The 26,339-nt window shown below is 46.7% G+C and overlaps 1 protein-coding gene and 1 pseudogene across 2 annotated transcripts in view; one reads left to right on the top strand and one right to left on the bottom strand.

The window, feature by feature from the left end:
- Positions 1-472: 472 nt before the first annotated feature.
- LOC136679779 (lysosomal acid phosphatase-like) overlaps positions 473-26,339 on the bottom strand; it is a 67,650-nt gene continuing 41,783 nt past the window's right edge. The window contains exon 11 of one of the 2 annotated variants that reach the window (XM_066658453.1): positions 473-6,260. In XM_066658453.1, coding sequence (XP_066514550.1) covers positions 5,986-6,260 — 275 coding nt within the window. In that variant the 3' untranslated portion in view covers positions 473-5,985. The remainder of the gene's footprint in view (positions 6,261-26,339) is intronic. The other variant, XM_066658452.1, reaches the window with a different exon arrangement.
- On the top strand, positions 11,332-11,455 carry LOC136679844 (5.8S ribosomal RNA; annotated as a pseudogene).

Below are 26,339 nucleotides of genomic sequence, written 5' to 3' on the forward strand. Positions count from 1 at the left end.
AACAACTGAACTTCTAAATTTGTAGTCAACTGCAGTAAAATTAGTAATTAAATACCATATAATTTTAATACACTCACAAAGCATTCACCCCATGTTTCATCTGGTTCTTCTTTGTTTACTACAACTGCCTTCACATGGTTTAATTTTTTAAAGGGTGGCCAGAATCATACTTTTTGGTATACGCTCAATCAACAACTTGGAACCACTTCTATATTTTATTTTTTCCCATAAACATGACCACAGCAAACATTCTTTAAAAGTATATATATAGTTAAATAATGTAATAATAATAATATAAACACTAAGAAACTACAAATACTGTACATTGTGTTTCCATACATAAAATATACAATATTATCCTACTTACTGCTCCAATACAGACCTGAATGAATAGAAGACAAATGTCAAATTAAGACAAATCTATAATACATTTATTTTTAAAAAAACTAATTTTTAATTCAATTTAGTGCCATTTAAAAATGTTCATACATTCAAAAAACATACTCTTTTAAAATTACATCAAAACAAAACTAAAAACTCTTCTATAAAATTCAAATAAGAAACTGAATGTGTGGAACATTAACACAATCACATTAAGGTCCTCTCCACAGATATCTGTATAATTTAGAAAATTAGCTTTTTGGCCTCCCATTCACATAAAAAAAGTAATGTCATCCAGGGACGTGATCTTTGAGATGTGTATCTGTAATTAATTATTGGTTAATTTGTAAATCCTGTGAGCATTTTCAAGTCATTTTTCATGTTGACACATTTTCAAAAATGGTTTGTAGGTAGTGTGGGGATAAAAATGGTTTTTAGAAACCATGTGCTTTGAAAATGTTTTCAGAAATATTTTTGTGGACAAGACTTAAGCTTAATTTTAGACTAAACAATATTGTCTACAATGAAACAACTTCAGTTCAGTAATATCTTTCAAGACTAGACTGAATACATATATGCCTAACTCTACTGTATGCGAAATAAAGGGTATGACATAGACCCATCCTTACATGTGAGCAGATGATATATCAAGCAAGAGATAATCCACTGGATTTGTGAAAGATGCAGTTTTGTGTTTGTTTTTTAAAACAAAGTAAGTAAAGCCATAAATTAAAACAATATTCTCAATTTTAAAAGTGGCGATCTACCAGGACAATATTGTTTACACTGTCCAAAGTCAAAATTAATTTCTTGGTAGCATACTGGGAGAACTGTGACCTATGTAACAAGAATGAACTGGAACAGGCAGCATACCAAAATGGTCACCTCCAAAGTCCAGCTTTAATTTTGTGTTATTTCTTCCTTCTGCTAATCATTGAACTATCTGCTGTAAGCATTTGCAGGGCTTTCTAACTTTTCTCTTAATTTTATACAGGAAATTGGACCAAATTTTCCTCACATCATCTACCAGATTAACCAAACCATGAATATTATATACAACATAATCACCATAAATAACTGTAAAAGTCTTAACAAAAACAAGCAGCAACTCCTCAGCATAATCAGAGGATTGTTATGGCAACATGCAGGAGAAGAATTTTATGGTACATCACATCAGACAGTTTATTTTTCCGAGCTATGGGACCTGAATACATTAGAAGAGTGTAGAATTCTGAATAGCTTTCCAGCGATCAATCATACTCAGCCAATCATTCAAGCCACGTGTGTGTAGTGCTGGGTGATATGAGCACAAATCAATATCATCAAATCAAATCAAATTTATTTGTATAGCGCTTTTTACAACTGACGTTGTCACAAAGCAGCTTCACAGTTTCAAAACAGAACATTTAAATAAAAGCCCAATGCAAGCAAGCCGAAGGCGACAGTGGCAAGGAAAAACTCCCTCGAGGCTGGAGGAAGAAACCTTGGGAGGAACCAAGACTCACAAAGGGGACCCATCCTCCTCTGATCAAACTATAGATTGAATTTTAAATGATCACCAATGAAGTGTCATTATGCTACATAATAATAATAATAATAAGGTGAGCAGCTGGTCTGGTCTGCAGGAGAATCCAGCAAACAGTCTTCCATCAGTGGGCCACCATTCTCTCAGAAAAAAACAGTAAAACAGTAAAAGGGAAGCAGTTAGTTTAGTTGAGTGCAGCAGAGAATAAGAGCATGTGAATATTTTAGTGTAGTGACGGATCAGACTGTAACAGACTGGGAGTAGGGAAACCAGAAGGAGCTCAGGCAAAGACATCCTTTCGTTCCAAGCAAGAGAAATTGTGAGCACATCATCCAGGTTTACCCTGATTCTCCATGTCCATGAGTTCCTGAAACGACAACCTTAAACTAGACAGAGGTTAGTTGCCAAAGGCTAAACTGAACAAGTGTGTTTTGAGCCTAGACTTAAACATAGTGACTGTGTCTGCGTCCCGAACACTAGCTGGAAGATTGTTCCAGAGCTGAGGGGCTTTGTAGGAGAAGGCTTTCCCCCCCGCTGAAGTCTTATGAATTCTGGGTACTAGTAAGAGGCCGGCGCCCTGAGATCTGAGTAATCTTGGTGGTTCATAGTGTGTGATGAGGTCTCGCAGGTATTCAGGGGCGAGACCATGTAAGGATTTATACGTGAGTAAAAGAATTTTGTAATCAATACGGAATTTAACTGGAAGCCAGTGAAGGGCCGATAAGACTGGACTGATATGATCAAATTTTCTAGTCTTAGTGAGGACCCTGGCTGCAGCATTTTGAATTAACTGGAGTTTACTCAGGTTTCTGCTGGAGCATCCTGATAAAAGTGCATTGCAATAATCTAATCTTGATGTAATAAAAGCGTGAATTAATTTTTCCGCATCTGGGAGGGATAAGGAATTTCTTAACTTAGCGAGGTTCCGAAGATGTAGGAAAGCTATTCTTGTAATGTTACCTGTATGCTGATCAAATGATAGATCTGAATCAATTATAACACCCAGATTTTTAGCTGATGAGCTCGGGAGAACAGGGAAGTCAAAATTATGTATTAAATCTGATACCTTATTTATAGCAGGTTTTGGACCTAGAAGGAGAACCTCGGTTTTGTCGCTGTTTAGCAGAAGGAAATTGTATGACATCCAATGCTTCACTTCTTTAACACAGTCCTCCATTTTCTTTAGTGTAGGTTTGTCATCTGGTTTGGCTGATATGTATAACTGTGTGTCATCTGCATAACTGTGGAAGGTAATGCCATGCCTGCTAATAACTCTGCCCAGTGGCAGCATGTATAATATGAATAGTAAAGGTCCTAAAATGGAGCCTTGGGGAACTCCAAATCTCATTTTTGTATGAGTAGAAGAAACATTATTTACGTTTACAAACTGATAGCGATCTGTGAGGTAAGACTTAAACCATGATAGGGCTGTTCCTGTTATTCCAACCATGTTTTTTAATCTTTCTAGCAGAATAGTATGATCAATTGTATCGAAAGCTGCACTGAGGTCTAGTAGAACTAGCATGGATACGCAGCCTCGATCAGAGGCGAGAAGAAGGTCGTTTGTTATCTTAACTAAAGCTGTTTCGGTGCTATGGTGTGGCCTAAAACCAGATTGAAATTTTTCATATATGTTATTCTTATGCAAGTATGACCTAAGTTGTTGGGCCACAACTTTTTCTAAGATCTTAGATATGAAGGGAAGGTTAGAGATGGGTCTGTAATTGGATAGTACACTAGGATCAAGATTCGGTTTTTTGATTAGGGGCTTAATAACTGCTAGTTTAAATGCTTTGGGTATGTGACCTAGTCTAAGGGATGAATCTATGATTGTTAAAATGGGATTGATTATGACTGGTAATACTTCTTTAAATAGTTTTGTTGGTATTGCATCAAGTGTGCAGGTCGTACAATTTGACGAATAGATGATTTTCTCCAGTTCTAGCTGTGGTAGTGGGTCAAAGTCCTCTAGTCTTTCTTCTATGTTTTGTTCTATATCATCCACACCAGATGACAGACAGGCTGGATTTAGTAATATGGTATTTATTGTTTGTCTAATATTTTCAATCTTATTGTTAAAAAAGTCCATAAAAGCATTGCTGGTGTGAATGGCTGGGATCTGTGGATCAGTAGCTGTCCGATTGTTTGTAAGTTTAGAGATTACATTAAAGAGTACTCTAGGATTGTGTTTATTATTTTCAATCAGTGAGGACAGATGTGCTGAACGTGCACTGACGAGTGCCTTTCTATATTGGATAAGGCTGTCTTTCCAGGCACAGTGAAATACTTCCAGTTTAGTCGACCGCCATTTCCGCTCTAATTTCCTTACGGTTTGTTTTAAGGTGAGTGTTTCTTCATTATACCAGGGAGCGAGTTTTTTCTGTTGTAGCTTTTTACGCTTCAGCGGTGCTACACTATCTAAAGTTGATCGAAGAGTGTTATCTAAGTAGTCCGTTAGTCTATCCAGCTCCAGTGGGTCTGCTGGACTACTGACTGAGGTCAATAAATCAGTGATGTTTTCAGTAAATTTAGGGGCTGTAGATGGGGTTAGTGAGCGCTTTAGATAATAATGTGGGCATGTACATTTTTTAATATCTAAACTCAGTTCATATGAAATTAGGTAGTGGTCTGAGACTGTGGAAGACTGAGGGAGAATATTTAGGTTTTTTATGTTCGTGCCCAGGGACAAAACCAAGTCTAGTGTGTGATTACAATAATGAGTAGGACCTGATACATTTTGTGTGAACCCAACAGAATCTATGATTGATGTGAACGCCTTTTTTAGGGGATCATCACTTTTCTCAAAATGAATGTTAAAGTCTCCTACAATTATTAACTTATCACATGACACTGCTAAATTAGCAGCTAGTTCACCAAATTCTTTTATAAATTCTGAATAGGGCCCTGGTGGTCTATAAATGTTTAATAAGGAGATAGTGTTCTTATTTGTGGCGGGGTTAAGTATGTTAATGTACATGATTTCGAAGGAAGTACAGTTGTAACCATGTTTTTGGTTAATAATTAAATTATTTTTGTAAATTATACATAATCCACCGCCTTTGCCTGTCAGTCTGGGGCTGTGTACATATTTATAGCCTGTAGGAGTGGCTTGATTTAGTGCTAAATAATCATCATTTCTGACCCAAGTTTCACTAAGGCATAAAACATCAAGTTTCTGATCCATTATTATTTCATGTATAATGACTGCTTTAGAGTTAAGTGCTCTTATATTGAGTAGGCCAAACTTTAGGTCTGTGGGGATGATACTACCCTCTGTTTCTGATGGTTTAATAGTGATTAGGTTATTGGGGCACGCTGTTTGATATTTTCTGGGTTTAAGTTTGATTCGGGGGACAGACACAGTCTTGATACTGTAACAAATTTTTATATTTCTTAAAGCAAGCTTTGTACATATTCCCTTACTATGGGCAAACAAATGGCCATTATCTGTAAGTGTATCCTTAAAATCACTTACCTGTTCGCTGTGTAATCTACTTGCCTGGTTTGTGCTGGTGGGTGGGGTTAGTCAAGCCTGGCGAAGAACATCCTCGATGTTCCCAGAGAGAACTGCAGAACCTAGACGACTAGGGTGAAGCCCATCCCGGCGGTAGAGGGCAGGACGTTCCCGAAAACACTCCCAGTGGTCGACGTAGTCCACGCCGACAGTGCCACACCAAACCCGGAGCCAGGAGTGGAGTGCGAAGAGCCTGCTGTACGCCTCACATCCTCGTCTGTAGGTGGGTAGGGGGCCGGAGACGACGATCCTGGCGTCCGTCTTCTTCCGAGCGGTATCCAGAAGCGAACGGTAGTGCTCCTTCAGGACCTCGCTGCGGCGGGCGGAAGTGTCGTTCGTCCCCACGTGGAGAACGACGGTGCCGAGATCCTCACGCTGCCGCAGCGCCGAGGGAAGTCGCCTGGCAACATCCAGGACACGAGCACCTGGAAGACAGGACACAGTAGCTTTACTCTTTGTGCCTGAGACTCTTAAATGTCTAACTATAGAGTCGCCGATGATAAGAGTACCGCCCTGTTTAGTTTTCGGTGCAATTGAGGGCCAGGAGCTGAGCACCTCAAACCGGTTAGTAGAGGTGAAGACTGGCTGCGGTAGAGGGGGAGACGACCTCGGCTTCCCACGCCCACGCTGACGCTCCCAGCTCGGGGCTGGAGTGAAGATGGGCGTCCCGGGGAGCCGTCGCGACGGAGGAGCTGGCGTGCCAACGGCCGCGTAGGAGGCATCGCGGGCGGCCTCGAGCCTCGTCTTCTCCCGCTGGAGCTCCGTCTGCTTCTCCAGGAGACGCTGAATTCGGCGGCCCAACTGCTCGAGCTCCGTGCTGAGCCTGGAGAGAGATCGTTCCTCCGCGGTCGCCATAATCAGGAGAGAAGGAGTTATTAATTGAGAGAAGTTATTAATATGAAAACAACAATAATAAAATGGTAGTGGTATTTAACAGTGTACAACTAACACTAAGCACAACTAATAAGGATAAGTTAACAAGGTATTAACAGTAAAGATTTTAAGTAACGAGCTTAGGAACAGTACTAAACAGCAGCAAGCAAACAAACAAACTGAGCGCGCGAACTGTCAACTGTCAATGTACAATTATCACGATTAATTGTACATTTTACCACAATAATGATTTTTAACATTTTTGACCTTCATAGTTCAGTGACAAGGCTTGTACTGTAAATACGCTCCAGTATTAAAGCTAGGATATTTTTCTAATGTTGCTGTTTAAATTTGATCTGTGACAGTGACTTTGGTCAGTGAACCGGTTATTTCTCAGTGTTTACAACTGACTACTTTATGTTCAGTGTCATCTTAATTATTATTAACAACAGCACATCCAAACCACAGATGCTGTGTTTTTCTTTGGTACAAGCTGTTCAATTCGCTAAGTCTTTATCTGTGTTTAGGTTCTCCACCATGTTGCAGATAGGGGCAATCACGAAATCACGTGACTAAAGCATGGTAGGGTTGTATTAAAGGGACTGTACACGGGCACATGACAGAAGAAAAAAAAGAATAAAAAAAGTATATAAACAGGATTATGTCGATTATAAATTCTGAATGTTGATTTCAATTCATTTTTGATTAATTGCCAAGCCCTAATCATGTGTGTGGCTTGCACATCAGTAGATGGGGTGTAGTGATGTTCACTACCACAGATTTACTTTCCAATTTGAGTAAAATTCAGGCTGGTATTGATGATACTGATCCTAATGTGTTTGGTAAATCTAAAAAAAAGTAATGTATTTCAAATCATAGATTCATAAAGATTACAAGATATCAGAATAATTCAAATATATATATATATATATATATATATATAAACATATATATATATATATATATATATATATATATATATATATATATATATATATATATGTATGTATTATCCATTTTTCTAGTATATATTTTTCAAAGTTCAAAATGGATAATTTATCGCAATTGCTCTGTATAATTTCATGACACCTAGTCTATGCAATCCACTTCAAATTATTAACTTTTAGAAAACCTTATCTGAATCAAATCAAATCAAATTTTATTTATATAGCGCTTTTCACAACAAAAAGTCGTCACAAAGCAGCTTTACAGAGATCCGGATCCAATCCTTCTATGAGCAAGCCAGGGGCAACAGTGGCAAGGAAAAACTTCCTCAGCACACGAGGAAGAAACCTTAGAAGGAACCAAGACTCATACGGGGAACCCATACTCCTCGGGTCGACACCAGAGACACAACAGAGAACAGAACATAAGTTAAAGTGAAATGATGACAGATGAAGGGGTTATAGTAATGTGAATGTAGTACATTAGTGATCTATGAGTAATGAGGATGGAGGAGGGGATCAGTGATTCTGTGTGAGTTAAAAGTAGGTGCAGAGTTAATTTGAGATAAAACAGCATGGCCAAGCATGATAGTGTAGATGAGACAAGGCCAGGATCTTGTACAGGATACACAGGGGCTGGATCAGGGCATGTAGGGATGGATGTAGGGATGAGAGAACTGGGGTGATATGGTCGAATTTTCCTAGCTCTAGTGAGCACCCTGGCTGCTGCATTTTGAACTAACTGAAGCTCGTGTAACGCTTTGCACGAGCTCCCTGCCAGGAGCGCATTGCAGTAGTCTAGACGTGAAGTTATAAAAGCATGCACTAGTTTCTCTGCATCTTTTAAGGATAAAATATACCGAATTTTGGCAATATTGCGTAGGTGGAAGGCGGTTTTGGCTGTATTGGATATGTGGGTATCAAATGTGAGAGTCGAATCAAAGGCTACCCCTAAGTTTTAATGATGGTATTGTGTCTTACTGTTGAATTATCAAGATTAATAGCTTTCTGAGTGAATGTATCTGAGTATCTGTACCTAGTAACAAGACTTCAGTTTTATCAGAATTTAACATGAGAACATTTTGCATCATCCAGTCTTTAATTTCAGTTAGACATTCTGTTATTTTATGTAGACAAGCAACATCATTAGGTTTGGCTGATATATACATTTGTGTGTCATCAGTGTAACAGTGGAATTGAATACCATGCTTACGGATTAGTCTACCCAATGGCAGCATGTACAGTGTGAACAATACAGGGCCAAGCACTGATCCTTGTGGAACACCATATTTAACTAAAGTATGATTAGAGGATTTATTATTCAGATAAACAAATTGATAACAGTCAGATAAGTAGGATCTGAACCAAGAGAGGGCAGATCCTTTTATTCCTACCAGATTTTCCAGGCTATTAAGAAGCATCATATGATCTATGGTATCAAACGCTGCACTAAGGTCAAGCAGCACCAGAATAGAGATATAGCCCTTATCATGTGAAAGGAGTAAGTCATTAGTTACTCTTGTTAGAGCTGTTTCTGTGTTGTGATTTGGTCTAAATCCAGACTGAAAAATGTCATGAATGTCATTGTTTTGTAGGTAAGAGCACAACTGCTGTGACACGACCTTTTCTAGAATCTTAGCAATAAAAGGGAGGTTTGATATTGGCCTGTAGTTTGCAAGCACAAGAGGGTCAAGATTGGGTTTTTTAATAATTGGTTTGATTACCGCTAGTTTCAAAGGTTTTGATACATATCCAATGTTGAGGGATGAGTTTATTATTGTGAGCAATGGTCTAATGACTTTAGGTAAAATTTGTTTAAATAATTGTGTTGGTACAGGATCCAGTAAGCATGAAGTTGATTTAGATGAGCTAATTAAACTAAGCAAGTCATTTTCATCAGTAGTCTAAGTGCACCTTAGAGCTGGCGGGGGGTTCATCAACAAAAGCCGATGTGACTTTGGACTGATTTTAGATTTTGAGGCGAATGCAATCAATGTTATCATTAAAAAACCTCGTAAAGTCATTACTACAGAAATCAGAGGGGGGAATGGGGTTGATTTCCTTTTTGTTGCCAATTAGATTTGATACAGTGCTAAAAAGGAATTTAGGGTTGTCTTTGTTGTTTTCTATAAGGGAAGAGATGTACTGTGATTTGGCTTTAGATAAGGCATGTTTGTAGTCGGTGAGGCTGTACTGCCATGCAATTCGGAAACATTCTAGTTTTGTGTGTCTCCATTTACGTTCAAGGTTACAAGCAGTCAGTTTTAAGGCACGCGTGCTGTCACTGTCCCATGCCTTTTCTCTCTAAATTGTTTGGTCTTGACTGGTGCAACACTATCTAGGTTTGTACACAATAAATGTTGTAGGTTGTTTGTAATGAGCTCAAGGTCATTTGGGTGAGTTGGAAAAGAAATGGTGATAAGGTCTGGAAGGTTATTGATAAAATCACTAACTGTTGAGGATGTTATAGTGCGCTTTCTAATATAGCATGGCTGTGGACATATATCAAAGTTTAACGCAATTTCATATATGATTAGATGGTGATCAAAGATGGTCTCATGTAGCGAGAGATAGGATAGATTCTTTATCTCAATGCCCCGTGTTAACACTAGGTCCAATGTGTGTTTGCATTGATGAGTGGGCCCAGTAACATTCTGAGTGAACCCTAGCGCATCCAAAATTGATTCAAATGCAATTTTAAGTGGATCATTATCCTTCTCAAAGTGAATATTGAAATCACCAACAATTAAGGCCTTTTCTGAAACGATAACTACACTCGAGAGAAAATCAGCAAATTCACAAAAAATTCTGTATAAGGGCCAGGAGGACGATAGATTGTGATGAGCATAAAAGAGTGCTTTCTTTTTGATGCAGTGACTTTAACTAGAGGCAGTAAAAGTCGTAACAAGGTTTCCATAGGGGAACCTGCGGAAGGATCATTCACGGTGACCTGGCCGTGGTGGGTGCCTGCCCTCCATGCCAGTAGCCACTCTTTAAGCCAGTCTTTAAGCAAGGCCAAATCCCCCGGTGGGTACCTTAAAGATATGGACCCCAGACACCTCGTAGCTTTCGTCGTCGGCTAACGTGTGTCTCCCTCCGGGGGGGACAGAGCGGGCCAACCTCGGAACTCGGGGTTATGGGAGGACCGCCTTGGGTGCATAGGTTGCTGGCCACCACCCCGCTCGCGGGGGTCTCAAGTGGTAACGGAGCTGCCTGCCGGTAGTTAAATGAAACCATTGATCGTTAAAGGCTTTAATTCTGCATGCGCAAGTCAAAGGGGCTAATGCAACCCCCAGGGCATTGGCCGGTGTTCGCCGGCCTTGTTGGGATCTTCCGTAACCCCCAGGGGACGGGAGCGCACCACGGGCGAAATTCTTTCCCTCTCGGGTTAGAGCGGAGCTTAAGAGCACATGCAGGGATCGGGAGGTGTATATCGGCACCTGCCTGGGCTTTGTGAAAGACGGACTGTATAAATAGTCTAAGACCCGTGCACGAGTTAAAGGAGCTGATGAACCCCGGATGCGGAACACAGGTGGGATCTCCCCCCAGCCTCCCCCTCCCTGGGGACTTGGGAGCACACCACCGGGCCCCTCCGGGGGAGAGCGTGGCTGGAGTGCACGCCGGGTACAAACTTTAGACCAGGACCCGTATGCAAGCCACATCAAACTTACCCTGATGGCCGTGCGCGAGTCGACGGGGCCCAGAGAAACCCTTGAGGCGTGGACCGGCGCAACGCCGGTCTTAGTGGGATCTTTCAGATTTCCCCCTTGCTGGGGACTTGGAAGCGAATCACCGGGCCTCGCAGCGAGGTTAAGAGTGCACCCTAGCCGTCTACACCCCCGGAACACCCGGGGGTTCTTGGTCTCCTAACATGTAAGGGAAGGTCTGTTGGGCACCTGCGAGGCGATCCATCTGGATGCCAAGCCTGGTTTAATGACCCCCCAGGCCGGGGGCGCCCGACCGTAAAATTCCCTTTGTTCATGAAGCCCTTCCATCTCACTCAAGGGCCGTGAACGTAACTTAAACCCTTAAATTCTGTTGTTCAATAATGCTTAACCCTAAGTCCCGTCCGTAAGGGCGGGCAAAAATGATACAACTCTTAGCGGTGGATCACTTGGCTCGTGCAACGATAAAGAACACGGTTAACTGCGTTAAATAATGTGAAATGCAGAACACAGATCATCGATATTTCGAACGCACATGCCTGTCTGAGGGTCGCCTTACCCATCGATTGGTCTTCCCAGACCGCGGCTGGAAGTTCGCAGGGCCTCCACCTCGGACGGCCCTTCGTCTTCCTAAACACAGACTCGGTTCTTAAACCCCCGTATTGCGAGAGCTCCGGACGTAGGGAGAGCCATTAGGTCCGGGTGCCATCCGTCATCGTCTCTCCCCGCTGGGCTCCTCGCCGTCGGAGGGTGGGCACCGAAATACGCCAAGCAGCCGGGGGGTTCGCGCCCCACAAAACAGCCTCGTAGCGCGACCTCAGATCAGACGAGACAACCCGCTGAACTTAAGCATATCAGTAAGCGGAGGAAAAGAAACTAACAAGGATTCCCCTAGTAGCGGCGAGCGAAGAGGGAAGAGCCCAGCGCTGATTCCCTTTCCCCTGACTGGGGTGGGCCGGGAAATGTAGCGTACGGAAGTCCGTTTAGTCTCGGTACGGACGTGGGACCGAGTCTTGCAAGGATGTGCCCCCCATAGATGGTGAAGGCCCAGCGAGTCCCCCATCAGGTGTATTTTCCCCGCGTGGTGGTGAGTCGCGACCTATTCCGGTTAGGCTTGGAAGGGCCCGAGGGTGAAGGTAGGTGCATCCGGAGATGGGGCCCACAGCCCCGAACACGGGCGTTCTGCTACAGCCCCTCGCTCCGACATTGCCGTTAACGCCGAGGCCGCGGAGCAATGTCCTTCCACGCCTAAGGTCAGCGGCTAAGTTTGGACCCTGACCGACCTGTCTTGAAACACGGACCAAGGAGTCTAACGCGTATGCGAGTCAAAGGGCTTGAACCCCGGAGACGCGTCGGCTGAGGTGGGATCTAAGACGGGGGAGTCCATGGTGGGTTGACAGCGCACCACCGGCCTGCTCTCCACCGAGTGGAGAGTGGAGCAAGAGTATACGCGGTGGTACTCGAAAGATGGTGAACTATGCCTGGGCAGGGCGAAGCCAGGGGAAACCCTGCGTGGAGGCCCGTAGCGGTCCTGACGTTCAAATCGGTCGTCCGACCTGGGTATAGGGGCGAAAGACTAAACGAACCATCTAGTGGTTCCCTCCAAAGTTTCCCTCAGAAAAGCTGGCACCAACCTCAGTTTTATCCGGTAAAGCAATGAATGCAGGCCGCGGGGCCGAAACGGCCTCGTCCTGCTCTCAAACTTTAAATGGGTAAGAGGCCCGGCTCGCAGGCTCGGAGCCGGGCATCGAATGACGGTTTTAAGTGGGCCACTTTTGGTAAGCAGAACTGGTGCTCCGGGATGAACCGAACGCGCGGGTTAAGGCGCCCGATGCGACGCTCATCAGACCCCATGAAAGGTGTCAGTTGATATAGACAGCAGGGTGGTGGCCATGGAAGTCGGAATCCGCTAAGGAGTGTGTAACAACTCACCTGCCGAATCAACCAGCCCTGAAAATGGATGCCGCTGGAGCATCGGGCCCATACCTGGCCGTCGCAGGCGTCACAATCCCCCCATTTGAAACACGGACCGTATGCCGCGACGAGTAGGTGGGCCGCTGCGGTGCCGTCGAAGCCTCTGGCGTGAGCCTGGGTCGAGCCACCGCGGGTGCAGGTCTTGGTGGTAGTAGCAAATATTCAGATGGGATCTTTGAAGACCGAAGTGGAGAAGGGTTCCATGCCGACAGCGCTTGGCTGTGGGTTAGTCAGTCCTAAGGGATAGGCGAGCACCATTCGGAATGCTGGGGCGATGGTCTCGTCTGCCTCTCGCTGACCGAAAGGGGATCGGGCCAATATCCCCGAACCTGGGATTGGTGGAGATTGAGTGCCGAGAGGCACTCTCGTGGCGGTAACGCAAACGAACCCAGAGACGTCGGTGGGAACCCCGGGGAGGATTCTCTCTCCTTGCTAAAGAGCACCCTGGAATGGGATTGTCTCGACATAGGGGCTCAACGCTCTGAAAGGTGCCGCATGCATCTGTGAGGTGGCCGGGACGTTCCCCATCGGCCCTTGAAAATCCAGGGGCGGTATAGTGAATTTCCCCCCAGGCTGTACCAATATCCGCATCAGGTCTCCAAGGTGAACAGCTTCTGACGTGTTGGAACAATGTAGGTAAGGCAAGTCGGCAAAACAGATCCGTAACTTCGGGATAAGGATTGGCTCTAATGGCTGGGCTCGGTCGGGCCCGGTAGCTGAAGCGTAGTCTGAGGGCCCGGAGCAGCCTGGCTCCGGGGAACTGTTCCGGTTCACCCTTGCCCCGAGGGTCATGCGGGCAAAAGCACACGGCGCCCGGGTTGACTCCTGCTTCTGTCGGTTAAAGGGTGTGTGTCGCGGCTGCGTGAAGAAGCCGGTGTTCCCTACCGGTGGTGCTTAGGGGACTCGGTCGGTGACAGTGGGAGGCGGTCGTGGGTGGGACTCCGGCGGGGGTGCGTACTTCGGGACTAACCTCCGTCGCGTTTCATCTTCGGCCCTTCCTTCCCGAAGTCGGCCGGGCTCCGAGGCCCATCGCCGGGTCCCGGCCACACTCGCGCGCCTTCCGTTCTCCCATTCGGACGTGGAGGGGGAAGACTTGGGAGTTGTGTGCGGATGCGTCGCCAGCTGTAGGGGCTTGGGGGGACCGGAGCGGTGAGTCTGGAGCCGGGTGCGACAAGCTGAGGCCTCGTGGATCTATCGGGTGTGAGAGCTATAAACCACTCCCCCCCCCCCTCCCCCCGAGGCGGTTCTCTCGACCGGCACCTAACAGCCGAATTAGAACTGCTGCGGACCAGGGGAATCTGAATGTTTAATAAAAACACAGCATTGTGAAGGCTCTTGGTCGGTTTTGACACAATGTGATTCCAGCCCAGTGCTCTGAATGTCAAAGTGAAGAAATTTACTTGCATTCCCCGGATGGTTTCTAAGTGCGGACTTAGTTGGGTGTGATTTCATATTATGTGCCTCCACCTCCACGCGGTAACGCCCAGGCAACAGACTTGAGAAATCAAGGACGGCTAAGAGAGGCAAAACAGCCTTCACTAAGTGATTTGACGGCTTATATCCCGCGGAGAAAGTTAAAGTTCACTCTCACCTCGGTGTTTGTGAGTCGGAGACCTCTTTTCTGCACGGTCTCAGACCGGTTGACGCAGGGAATGTCATCCGTAGACCCGGCCCCGAGCAGAGCGGGGGCTCATGGGCCTGACAGGCCCTGTGCAATAGCTCTGCACGACGTTATGAGATGCTCCTGCGTCTCATGTTCGTCCATTCGACCCCAGATGCCATCACCACCCAAAACGCGGAGAGGTTTGGCGAGGGTGACGGTACCTTCTCTGCGGAGGGATGGCTATGGACCGTCTCGTGGCGTAAAATGGAAGAGGGCTAATACTGATGACACACAGGATGGCAGTAATGCCCCGCCTTCTGATCAGGGAGCCACCTCCCTTGGAGAGCAGCAGAATCTGGCTGGGGAGCCGGATCGCTGCCTAAAGATAACGCTTCCTACCCCGGTAGTATTTTGCACCCTGTGCAAAAAGGATGTCGGTTCAGTCCTCGTGGCAGCCCACTCATGGCGGTTGGAAAGTCACATATGTGTGTGACAAGTGTGGCAGGGCCTCCGATAGCCACCATTCCACCTCAAGTCATGCAGGCAAGTTCGGAGGTTTGAGGGTTCCCTCTAGCACTGCTGCCCACTCAGGGTTCCGGTGCAAAGAGTGCGGCAAGGGCTTTAGGTCTCGAAGGGCGCTGAGCACACACGAGAGACACCAACATCCTGTGATGCGTAATAGGAAGCATATCCTACTTGCTGCGCAAGTAAAAGGCTCCACAAGGTGGACTGAGCAAGAGGTTAACCTCCTCGTACGGCTTGTCCTTGAATCACCCGATGATAGGACTGCCGCCGGAAAAGCCATTACACTTCTACCGCCTAGAAGTAGCAAGGCGGTACGGTCCAAAATACGCTGGTTACACAAACGAAGGCTCATGTCTGTTGGGACTGTGACTGAACCGGATCCCATTGCCCACTTGCGCTCAGCTCCCCCACCTGAGATGCCCCAGTATGGTCTGGAGGAGAGGCTCAGGACTAGAGTTAGGGATGACTTGGAGGGCTTTGGTGCTTCTGGTGATGCGCACGACCACATTCTGAGCGAATGGCTAAGAGGTGCAGATCAGATCCCGATACTGGTTGAAACAGCGGCACAATCTGTGATCTCTGAGATTGGAAGGAGAATACCCAATGGCAATATCCCCAGAAGGTCAGGTGCCCCACGCCGGAGACAGAAGTCCTATAGGCGTGGCTCCCGAACCATATCCAGAGTATACGCACTTTATCAGCGCATGTATGCCAGGGATTGTAAGGCTCTTGCTGATAGGATCCTGGATGGTACGTTATCCTCCCGCTGCCTAGTACCACTTTCTGAAATTCACAGTGTGTTTAGTAAGAAATGGGAAAAGCAAGGGGAATATCATGGTTTGGGGAGTTTTGTGGTTGCTTGCACTGCGGTGAACGACCATTTCTCTGAGAAAATCACGGCCAGAGAAATAATGGATGCTCTTAAAGCCACTCGAACGCACACGGCTAAGGGACCAGACAGGATCGGGAAACGGGCTTTTCTCGACTGGGACCCCCAAGGCCAGAAACTTGAACGAATCCTGACTACGTGGTGGTCCACAGGAGTCATTCCCCAATGTGTGAAGTATTGTCGTACGTTACTGCTACCTAAAATCAAAGAGGAGGCTCAGCTCAGAGACATAAATATGTGGCGTCCAATTACAATAGGCTCCGGCCTATTAAAGCTCTATTCACGCATCCTTACCAGTAGGCTTACCGAGGTATGCCCAATTCACGATCGGAACAGTACTTGGGGATTAGAGTGAGTCCCCTTGATGGTGTGGTAAAGCCTGACCTGAAAGTCAAATTCACCAACTGGGTTAATAGGATAAGCAGGGCCCCGATAAAACCCTATCAGAAGCTTGTAATGCTGCGTGACCACACCATTCCACGGTTGATCTATCAAGCAGATCTTGGAGAGCTGGGCGTTGTGGCGCTGAAAGCCCTTGATGGAATAACCAAGGAAGCTGTGAAAAGGTGGCTCCACCTTCCACGGTGTACCTCTGACGGGTTGCTATTTGCGGGGTTGAAGGATGGTGGCCTTGGCCTCCATAAACTCGAACGGATGGTCCCATCAATACAAGCAAAGCGTTTGTACCAACTTGTCAACTCTAGATAGTACCCCAACGTCCCACGAGCAGCTTATTAGACGCCGTCTGGCGGACACTGCGCGGCGGCGCACCTGGATTTTTCAGGGGCCCCACACCCGCCTGGGGCCACTCTGGGGGGGCCCGTGGCCCCGTGGAACTTTAAAGCATGTTCCTAGCCCCTCCCTGTCCCGAGATAAAAATCCCGTAAATTTTGACCTTTTCCCTGCAGTTCGGCTTTCGGCAAAGGCAAACATCCCACTTCCAATTTATTTAACCGTCATTCGTATAAATCGGAAGTGGAATCCCACTTCCAATTTATTTGAATGGCGGTCAAATAAATTGGAAGTGGGATGATCCCACTTCCAATTTATTTGACACGGTCTGAATAAATTGGAAGTGGGAACTCACGAAGCATGTATAAGGCTTGGCTGGGATAAATTGGAAGTGGGATCCCACTTCCAATTTATTTGAATGGCGGTCAAATAAATTGGAAGTGGGATCATCCCACTTCCAATTTATTTTGAGTTGAATGAAATACATGGGATACAGTGGGATTTGGTCCAAATTGGTCAAAATTGGTCCCAATTTGTCAAAAATGACCACAGTTTATCAAATATTGGTCCCAATATGTCAAAATTGACCCCGGATTGCTTCACAAAGTCAAAAATTGGCTCCTACTTCCAATTTATTTGACTTGGTTACAATACATTGGGAGTGGTATCCCACTTCCAATTTATTTGACTTGAATGGAATAAATTGGAAGTGGGATCCCACTCTACAGAAAATTTGCTGTAGGTCTACCAGTGGGTGCTCGTTCCAGCGGGGCGGGCTGATTGGTTTAGTCCAAGTAGGGACCGGGGCGATGGTGGGAGTGAGGCTGAGTTGGGGGACCAGGGGTCGGGCATGGGTGTGGGTGGAGGTGGGGGTCTTATCCCCGGAGGTTAGGACCGGGGCAATGGTTTGAATGAGGCCGATTTAGGGGACCAGGGCTTGGGCGAGGGTATGGGATGAGGTGGGAGGCTTGTCCCCGGAGGTGGAGACCGGGGGGAGCCTCCGGAGGCAGGGGGAGTTAGGTGAAATGCAGGGGGAGTTAGGGGACCAGGGCATTGGGGTGAATAAGGCCCCGGAGGTAGGGACCGGGCGCAAGCCTTATCTAAGCCCAGAAAGATGTGTCCTTAATGTTTTGGCTGATGATGGGAATCACCCATAAAATGAAATTCTCCACCCCGGGAGTAGTGAACTAAATTCGGAAAGCCGTTGTTAAAAAGGTGGGTGAATTTATTTATTTTTTTTATTAAATTGAAACCTACAAAGGGTCTGAGATGTGAAAATACAATTCAGCCATCATTTTTTGGTGAAGTCAAAAAGCCAGTTCTCCCAGTGGTTAACCCTAGGTTTCAAAGGTTGGACTTATAAAAAATTTTGACCCTCTTCGTCCTAGTAGCAAGCCCGAAAAGGAGCACCTTCGAGAGGCCAAAATTCGAGGGCACGGGTGTTTCCAGACTGACGCCGTCAGGACATTAGGGTTACTTTGCAAACGATGAAAGTTTGGGTACACCCTATGTAACTATGACATACCAGAGGCTGTGGTTTGATTCTGGGCTTGAATATTGTGAGTTTTACGCCTAATCTCCATGAAAGTCACCAAAAACTAAGTCCAGACTTCCATTAGACCACGGTGATGCGTATTTCAAGCCAGATAAGTGACTCACCTCTCGGCTAAGGTGGTGATAAGCCCAGCCTCCCCTCTGGAGGTTAAAATGACTAAGTCCACACATCCGTAGACCCCGGTGATGCGTATTTAAAGCCAGAGGAGTGACGCCCTCTGGGCTTAGGTGGAGGTATGCCCGGCCTCCCCTCTGGATGTTTAAAATTACTAAGTCCACACATCCGTAGACCCCGGTGACGCGTATTTAAAGCCCGAGGAGTGACGCCCTCCGGGCTTAGGTGGAGGTAAGCCCAGCCTCCCCTCTGGATGTTTAAAATAACTAAGTCCACACATCCGTAGACCCCGGTGATGCGTATTTAAAGCCCGAGGAGTGATGCCCTCCGGGCTTAGGTGGAGGTATGCCCGGCCTCCCCTCTGGATGTTTAAAATAACTAAGTCCACACATCCGTAGACCCCGGTGATGCGTATTTAAAGCCCGAGGAGTGACGCCCTCTGAGCTTAGGTGGAGGTAAGCCCGGCCTCCCCTCTGGATGTTTTCAAAACCTAAGTCCAGCCTTCCGTAGACCCCGATGATGCATATTTCAAGCCTGAGGAGTGGTTCACCTCTGGGCTAAAGTGGTGATAAGCCCGGCCTCCCCTCTGGAGGTCAAATATGAGTTCCATGGACCCCAGTGATGCGAATTTAAAGCCCGAGGAGTGGCACACCTCTGGGTTAAAGTGGTGATAAGCTTGGCCTTCCCCCGTGGAGGTCAAATATGAGTTCCATGGACCCCGGTGATGCGAATTTAAAGCCTGAGGAGTGGCACACTTCTGGGTTAAAGTGGTGATAAGCTCGGCCTTCCCCCGTGGAGGTCAAATATGAGTTCCATGGACCCCGGTGATGTGTATTTAAAGCCCGAGGAGTGACACACCTCTGGGCTAAGGGGATGGCAAGCTACGGCCTCCCCTCTGGAAGTCTTCAAAACCTAAGTCCAGCCTTCCGTAGACCCCGGTGATGCGTATTTAAAGCCCGAGGAGTAACACACCTCTGGGCTAAGGGGATGGCAAGCTACGGCCTCCCCTCTGGAAGTCTTCAAAACCTAAGTCCAGCCTTCCGTAGACCCCGGTGATGCGTATTTCAAGCCCGAGGAGTGACGCCCTATGGGCTAAGGGGTTGGTATGCTCGGCCTCCCCTCTGGAAGCCTAAAATTCTAGATTCCTACAAATTTCTAAGTACAATAATGAGCACTGGCAGAACTGGCCAGAGACTTCCATACATCCCGGTGATACGAAGTGACATGCCCGAGGAGTGACGCCCTCTGGACTAAAGTGGTGATAAGCCCCGCCTCCCCTCTGGAGGTCTAAATTTTTAAGCGAAAAATTTCTATGTCCTGCACGTAAGCTTTTAAGCAAATTCAGGTACCCCCTCACGCCTTGTAGTGAGTCCGAGGGAGGTGCACCTTTGTCGATCAACGTCGACAGGGGCACGGGTGTTTCCAGTTTGATCCCGTCAGGATATTAGGGCAAGTTAAAAATGATGAAAGTTTGGTTAACAGCCCTTGTAACTATGACATGCCCAGAGGAGTGGTTCACCTCTGGGCTTGAATATTGGGAGTTTTACGCCTCATCTCCCTGGAAGTCACCAGATATCCATAGAACCCCGATGATGCGGATTTCATGCCCCAGGAGTGTTGCACCTCTGAGCTAAGGTGGAGGTAAGCTGTGGCCTCCCCTCTGGATGTCTAAAATGACTAAGTCCAGCCTTCTGGAGACCCCCGGTGATGGGTATTTCATGCCCGAGGTAGTGACACAACTCTGGGCTAAGGGGATGGTTTGGGTTGCCTCCCCTCTGGATGTCTAAAATGACTAAGTCCAGCCTTCCGGAGACCCCCGGTGATGGGTATTTCATGTCCGAGGAGTGATTCACCTCTGGGCTTAAGGGATGGGCTTTGGAACCCTCCCTGGAATTCTAACTTCTATCAAAACCGGTTCTATGAACCGAGATGGGTATGTACTGAACTAACCTACCCATGAACCCCCGAGGGAGTGGGACTCTCCGGGGGGATTGGATATGATTTAGTACGTTTTTACCCCCTCTGGAAATCTTGGAAAAATTATAGTTCCATGCACCCCAGTGATGGTGAGTTCAAGCCTGAGGAGTGACACATCTCTGGGCTACGGGACGGGCAGAGGTACCCTCTCTTGGAGAGACATACCTTCATCGCATTAACGGTCCTTTTGAACCGAGATGCCCAGAGTGAGTGGCGACCTCCTGGGCTTATGGGATGGGCTTGTGAACCCTCCCTGGAAGTTTAACTTCCATTGTAAAAAGGTCCTTTTGAACCAAGGTGTGCCCAGAGGCAGTGGTGACCCGCTGGGCTTTAAGGGGTTGGTATGCTCGGCCTCCCCTCTGGAAGTCTAAAACTTTGAAATATTTCTAAGTTCAACAAACGAGCACTGGCAGAACTGGACCAAAGACTTCCATCCACCCCGGTGATGCGAAGTTCCAAGCCCAAGTAGTGGCACCCTCTGGGCTTAAGGTGGTGATAAGCCCGGCCCCCCTCTTGCTATGCCCAAGGGAGTGGTGCCCCGATGGGCTTGAAAAATGGGAATGTCCGCTCAACTTTCCTGGAAGTAGTCAAAAAAAAGTCCGGCCTTCCGTAGACCCCGTTGCAAAGTTCCAAGCCCGAGGAGTGGCACCCTCTGGGCTAAGGTGGTGATAAGCCCGGCCTCCCCTCTGGAGGTTTTTTTGGACTTAAAAAATGACTAAGTCCACACTTCCGGAGACCCCCGGTGATGGGTATTTAAAGCCTGAGGAGTGACACCCTCTGGGCTTAAGGGCATGGTTTGGGTGGCCTCCTCTCTGGAGGTGTAAAAACCTCTAAGTCGAAACGTCCATGGACCCCGGTGATGTGAATACACAAGCCCGAGGAGTAACACCCTCTGGGCTTAAGGGATGGGCAGAGGGACCCTCCCATCGAAACCAGTTCTTCGAACCGAGACGGGTTATGAACGGAACAAACTTATCCCTTGACGCCCTGAGGGAGTGGGACTCTCGGGGTGGATTGGATATGCTTTAGTACGTCCTTACCCTCTGGAAGTTGGATAAATATTTTGAAGTCCACACTTCCATTGGCCCCCGGTGATTCGAATACACAAGCCCAGAGGAGTGACGCCCTCTGGGCTTAAAGGGGATGGTATGACCGGCCTCCCCTCTTTATGAAAAAAAAAAAAAAACCTCTAAGTCCCAACGGCAAATGACAATGCTTTAAGCCGAAAGAAGAGAGTGTTTGATCGGGCTAGGATGGGTGGTAACCCAGGCCCTCCAGCCCTGGAAGTGTGATAAATTTCTATGTTCAAAGCTGTACACTGGGGGAAACTCAAACTAGAAGCCCAGGGGAGTGTTGACCTCTCTGGACTTGAAAGGGATGGTCTGACCAGCCTCCCTTTGGAAGTAAATTAAGTCCCTACCTACTTCCACCCCGATGATTCGTTCGATATATGCCCGGGAGGGGGGTCGAGCGTATGAGGGTGTTCCCCTGTGGTTCTCATACATCATCCAGCCGTCCGGGTCCACCGTACTAGTGGGGTGGGTGGAGTGGGGTTACGGTCACCTGACGGCAGTTGACCGTAAAACCATTGATCGTTTAAAGGCTTAATACTGCCCGTGCATGAGTCAAAGGGGCGTTTAACCCCCAAGGCGTAGACCAGTGTAACGCTGGTCTAACATGGGATCTCCCTGCCTTTCCCTCATGTGTGGAACTTGGGAGCGCACCACCGGGCCTCCGCGCTGGAAACAGCTGGAGGCAAAGAGTGCATTAGAGGTGACACGGATCGGTCTTCCCAGGCCGCGTTTGGAAGTTTGCAGGGTCGGCCAACGGATCAACCCTTCGTCTTCTTAAATGCAGACACTTACCATAGGCTCCGGGGGCGAGCCATAAACTGATGCCGACCTCCTTGCGCTTTGAGGGGGCCAGGATTCTCTTCCATTCTCTTCCCTTAACGGCTGTCCTTTACGACCGTTTGAGCTCGGTACTCTCGGAGCACCGGGGGCAGGCTTCTAATCCGAATACCGGTTTTAGAACGATCCTCCCCGCCTTGTGCTCCAGCCTCCATGGCTCGGGGACCCCCCCGTAATAGGGGGGTCCGCTTGTTCAAAATTGTTCCGAGGGAGACTTACTCGATCGGTTGGGAATATGAATCCAACCCCGGTGAGCGGTGGTGCCTTAGGCCGGGATCAGTTTGAATGACCTGGCCACTAGCCTGCACCGTCCCGGGGGTCACAGTCGTATTCCCTGAAAGTGTGATAATTTCTCAGTTTGAAGCTGAACGCTGGTAGAACTGAACTGACTTGACTATCTGCCCCGAGTCCCCGTTGGTTCGTTCGAAATATGCCCGGAGATGTGGCTGATTTCCGGGGCCAAGAAAGCCACTCGGTCTCCTACATCCATCTGACAGGTGCTTAAAAGGTAGTTTTCCCACCCCCGGGACTGTCCTGGGGACTGCCTAAGGTCGATAGGCCTCCGACCACTGCTCCCTTACGGGGCGGTGGAACGGGCCGCCCGCTGACAAAGTTAACCCATAACCACTGATCGTTAAAGTCTTAATTCTGGACAAGGTCGGTCGGACCTCGTAAAGTCTCCCTCTGGGAGGATCACTCAATCTCCACCCCCCCCCACCCCTCCATCTCCAACCGAAGCAATTCCCACACGGGAACACTTTGGTTGGGGATTCAGAAATAAATTTTATTTATTTCGTACAAAAAACATAAGCCAATGGGGGTGCAGAAACACGGAGTGAATCCCGGCTGGGTTGCGCTTTGAAGAGGTCAGGTTCAGGGCGTTTCGAGGGCGGAAAGACGGTTCTCACGAGCCCGCATCACATCGGCCGCAGAGAGGCCGGCTCGGTAGAAGGCCCGGGTGGTGATGTTGGAGTGACACATGCTTGTCGTCACTCGATCTCTATCTTCGGCCGATCGGAGCGTCGGAGCGTCACCGAACGAGGCGCTGGTCTTATGTTGACGGACGTAAACCACGAAGCCAGTGCCATCCGTGGTGCTGGCTTGCCTCAACTCTCCAACCGTGAGGTTGAGAAATACAACCGACCGGTGGCCGGTTAAGCGAATGGATGGTGCAAAGGCGTCGAGCGGCAGAGACAGTGATCCGAAGGGCGAGGCCTTTGAGGGAATGCGCTGAGCCCAGGTGATCCGCTGGCGAAGAGAGAGACGGCAGGCCGCACAGAGGGCAGTCGAGCTGGGACAAATTCTCCCCGCTTCGGTCCAGTCCCCGGAGAATGTCAATGTCGGCAGGTTCAAGGCGGTGGAAGGTGGTACAATGGGAAGTCAGATCCGTTATGGCTTGTTCACAGAGCGGGCAGGAAACAGGCGTGGCTGGGTCCAGCGTGGCTGGGTCCAGCGTGGTTGGGTCCGGCGTGCATGGGTCCGGCATGCTTGGGCCCAGCGTGGTTGGGTCCGGCGAGGCTGAATTCGGGGAACAGGATCCCGAGGGCAGTGGAGAGTTCAACGGCTTAGCCTCTTGATGGCGACGCAGAAGGTGCGAAGGCATCAAGTGGCAGAAAGAACGATCCGAAGGGCAAGGCCTTTGAGGGAATGCGCCGAGCCAACGTGGTCAGACGGCAAGCCGCAGAGAGGGCAGTTGAGCTGTGACGAATTCTCCCCGCTTCGGTCCAGTTCTCGGAGGAAGGCTACGTCGTCCGGTCCGAGTTGGTGGAAGACGGCAAGGTGAAAAGTCAGATCCGTGGCAATGGCTTGTTCGCAGAGCGGGCAGCTATCCATGGTGAGAGACTGACGGCTCTGAGAGAAGGCGACCCCTTATCTAGCCCCAGTTCGAGCATAATTAGGGGTAAGGGGAACTCTTCAATAATGCCTTTGAATACATTGCTGAGAATAACTCATATATGTTTGACCGTGAACTAGTCTGTGCTTAATGACTTAATATGTACATATGTGGTATCAGCAGAATCACAAGAACCTGAACTTTAGTAATTATTAAAAAAAAGTTGAAATTTCATTACTGTGTGGCATCCAGGCTCTGCTTAACATTGGTGTGTAACTTGCATTCTAAACATGACACATAAACAGCTGTAAGTCAAAAATGCTTTTACCAAATGTTATGAAAAAACACAAGCTTCTTTCATATGTGCTTCAGAACGGATCGATACATTTTGTTGGTACTGCATCCTTAGGTGGTGCTATAACAAAATAAAAAACATATTTTTAAGTATTTTTTCCAATTCTAGCGCCCCCTGTATGTGCATTTTGATCATAATTGATACACTTCTTCAGAGTACTACCATGCACATGTGTACCCATTTTGGTTTGATTTGGGTGAAGTTTGAATGAGTTATAGCTAAAAGAGTGCATCGGGCTCCGCCCACTCGCGTTTGTTGATGTATTGCAGCAACAGCGTGTCCAAATCTAAACATTTTTTTGATAATTATTTACCTACATGCAATACACTTTGCAATGAGACCAATTGTGTGCTTATAGGATCAAAACTCACGGACTAGTATGATAAATTCCATAATCACATACCTGACAATTGAAGAAAATCTATAGTTTTTTTTTTAAATAGTTGCAATTGCAATATTGTTAGACACTAGGTAGAGTGTATTATGAAACTATTAACATGTCCATAGGTAAAATTTTCATGGAGATATTCCATATTTCATGTTTAAAAAATAAATTGCGCCCCCTTGTGGCTATCAACACGAAATTTTTTCTGCAAATACAAAGTGTGTCCATGAACATACCGTGCAAATGCCATGATGATTGGGCATTGTTAAGCCTGTCAAAAAAAATGATGAAAAAAAAAGAACTTTGATTAGCTGTTGACATTGTTAAACGTGCCCGTATCGAGTCGTCCTTAATTTCCCATATGTAGGCATGTTCACAGAACGAGCATTCCAAATGTCAACTTAATTGGCCTTGCAGATCCTGAGATATTAGCAAAAAGATGTTGTTAGCTATAACAGCGCCCCCTATAATATTTCATGCAACAGCAAATGCATGCTACCTCAGAATCATGTTTAGAAGTAACATGTGAAAGGTCATCAGATTTGAGGTAAGCATGAAGGAGTTACAGATTTTTAAGTAAAATTTGCAATTCACGATACACATTCATTTGCATATGTCGGCCATCTTGTTTCGAAATGTCAGGATGTTTTCAATAATTATGGACTGGCTCCCTCCTGTGAACATTTTGACACCAAGGTCATGGGGATCAGATCAAAGACCAGGGACTAGTTCACGAAAATATGTTTTGCAAATTATGCTAAATATCAAAAGATCTAAGTAGGTGGAGCTTAGTGGTTCTATGTACATTTTTGATTCATCGGGACCCAAGGATCATGTAAAAAAAAAAATTTGTGTCTACGCCACATGGCGTGGAAAATCCTTTAATGAAAGCGTTTTCTTTCGCTGTAGCGCCCCCTTGAGGCCAATCAGGCTGATATTTTGCACCTGAGTAGCGGGACCATTTACTATCTTTTGACCAAGTATCAAGTCTGTTCGAGTATCAAGAAATGTTCGATCTGCTAAGTCAGCCAGTGACTATACAATGTTGTGTATGATCTCAAAGTTGCAAAAGTAAGCAAATTTGTTGCATAGAAAGCGAGGAAGCCGTAAATCGCCACTTGCGGCTATATTTTTTCTAATTGTAGCACCCTCTGTAGGTGAATTTTGTTCCTGTTTGGCACAATTCTTTAGAGTAATACTATGCACATGTTTATGCATTTTGGTTTGATTTGGGTTAAGTTTGAATGAGTTATAGCTCAAAGAGTGCATTGAGCTCTGCCCACTCATGTTTGTTGAAATATTGCAGCAACAGTGTGTACAAATTTCAAACATTTTAAATAATTATTTACATACAGGCAGTACAGATTGCAATGAGACAAATTGTTTGTTGACAGGGTGAAAATCCAGGGACTAGTTCAAAGAGCTCCATTTTCACATACCTGACACCTGAGGAAAAACTATACATTTATTGAAAATACTTGCAAATGCAATGTTGTGAGACACTAGGGAGAGTATATTATAAAAAGGGTATAGTTTATCTCCTGAGCTATGAAAGAAATAAAACCATGTGACCTTACACATCCA

The sequence above is a fragment of the Hoplias malabaricus genome, chromosome Y (assembly GCF_029633855.1).
Source record: "Hoplias malabaricus isolate fHopMal1 chromosome Y, fHopMal1.hap1, whole genome shotgun sequence".
NCBI classification, from domain to species: Eukaryota; Metazoa; Chordata; class Actinopteri; order Characiformes; family Erythrinidae; genus Hoplias; species Hoplias malabaricus.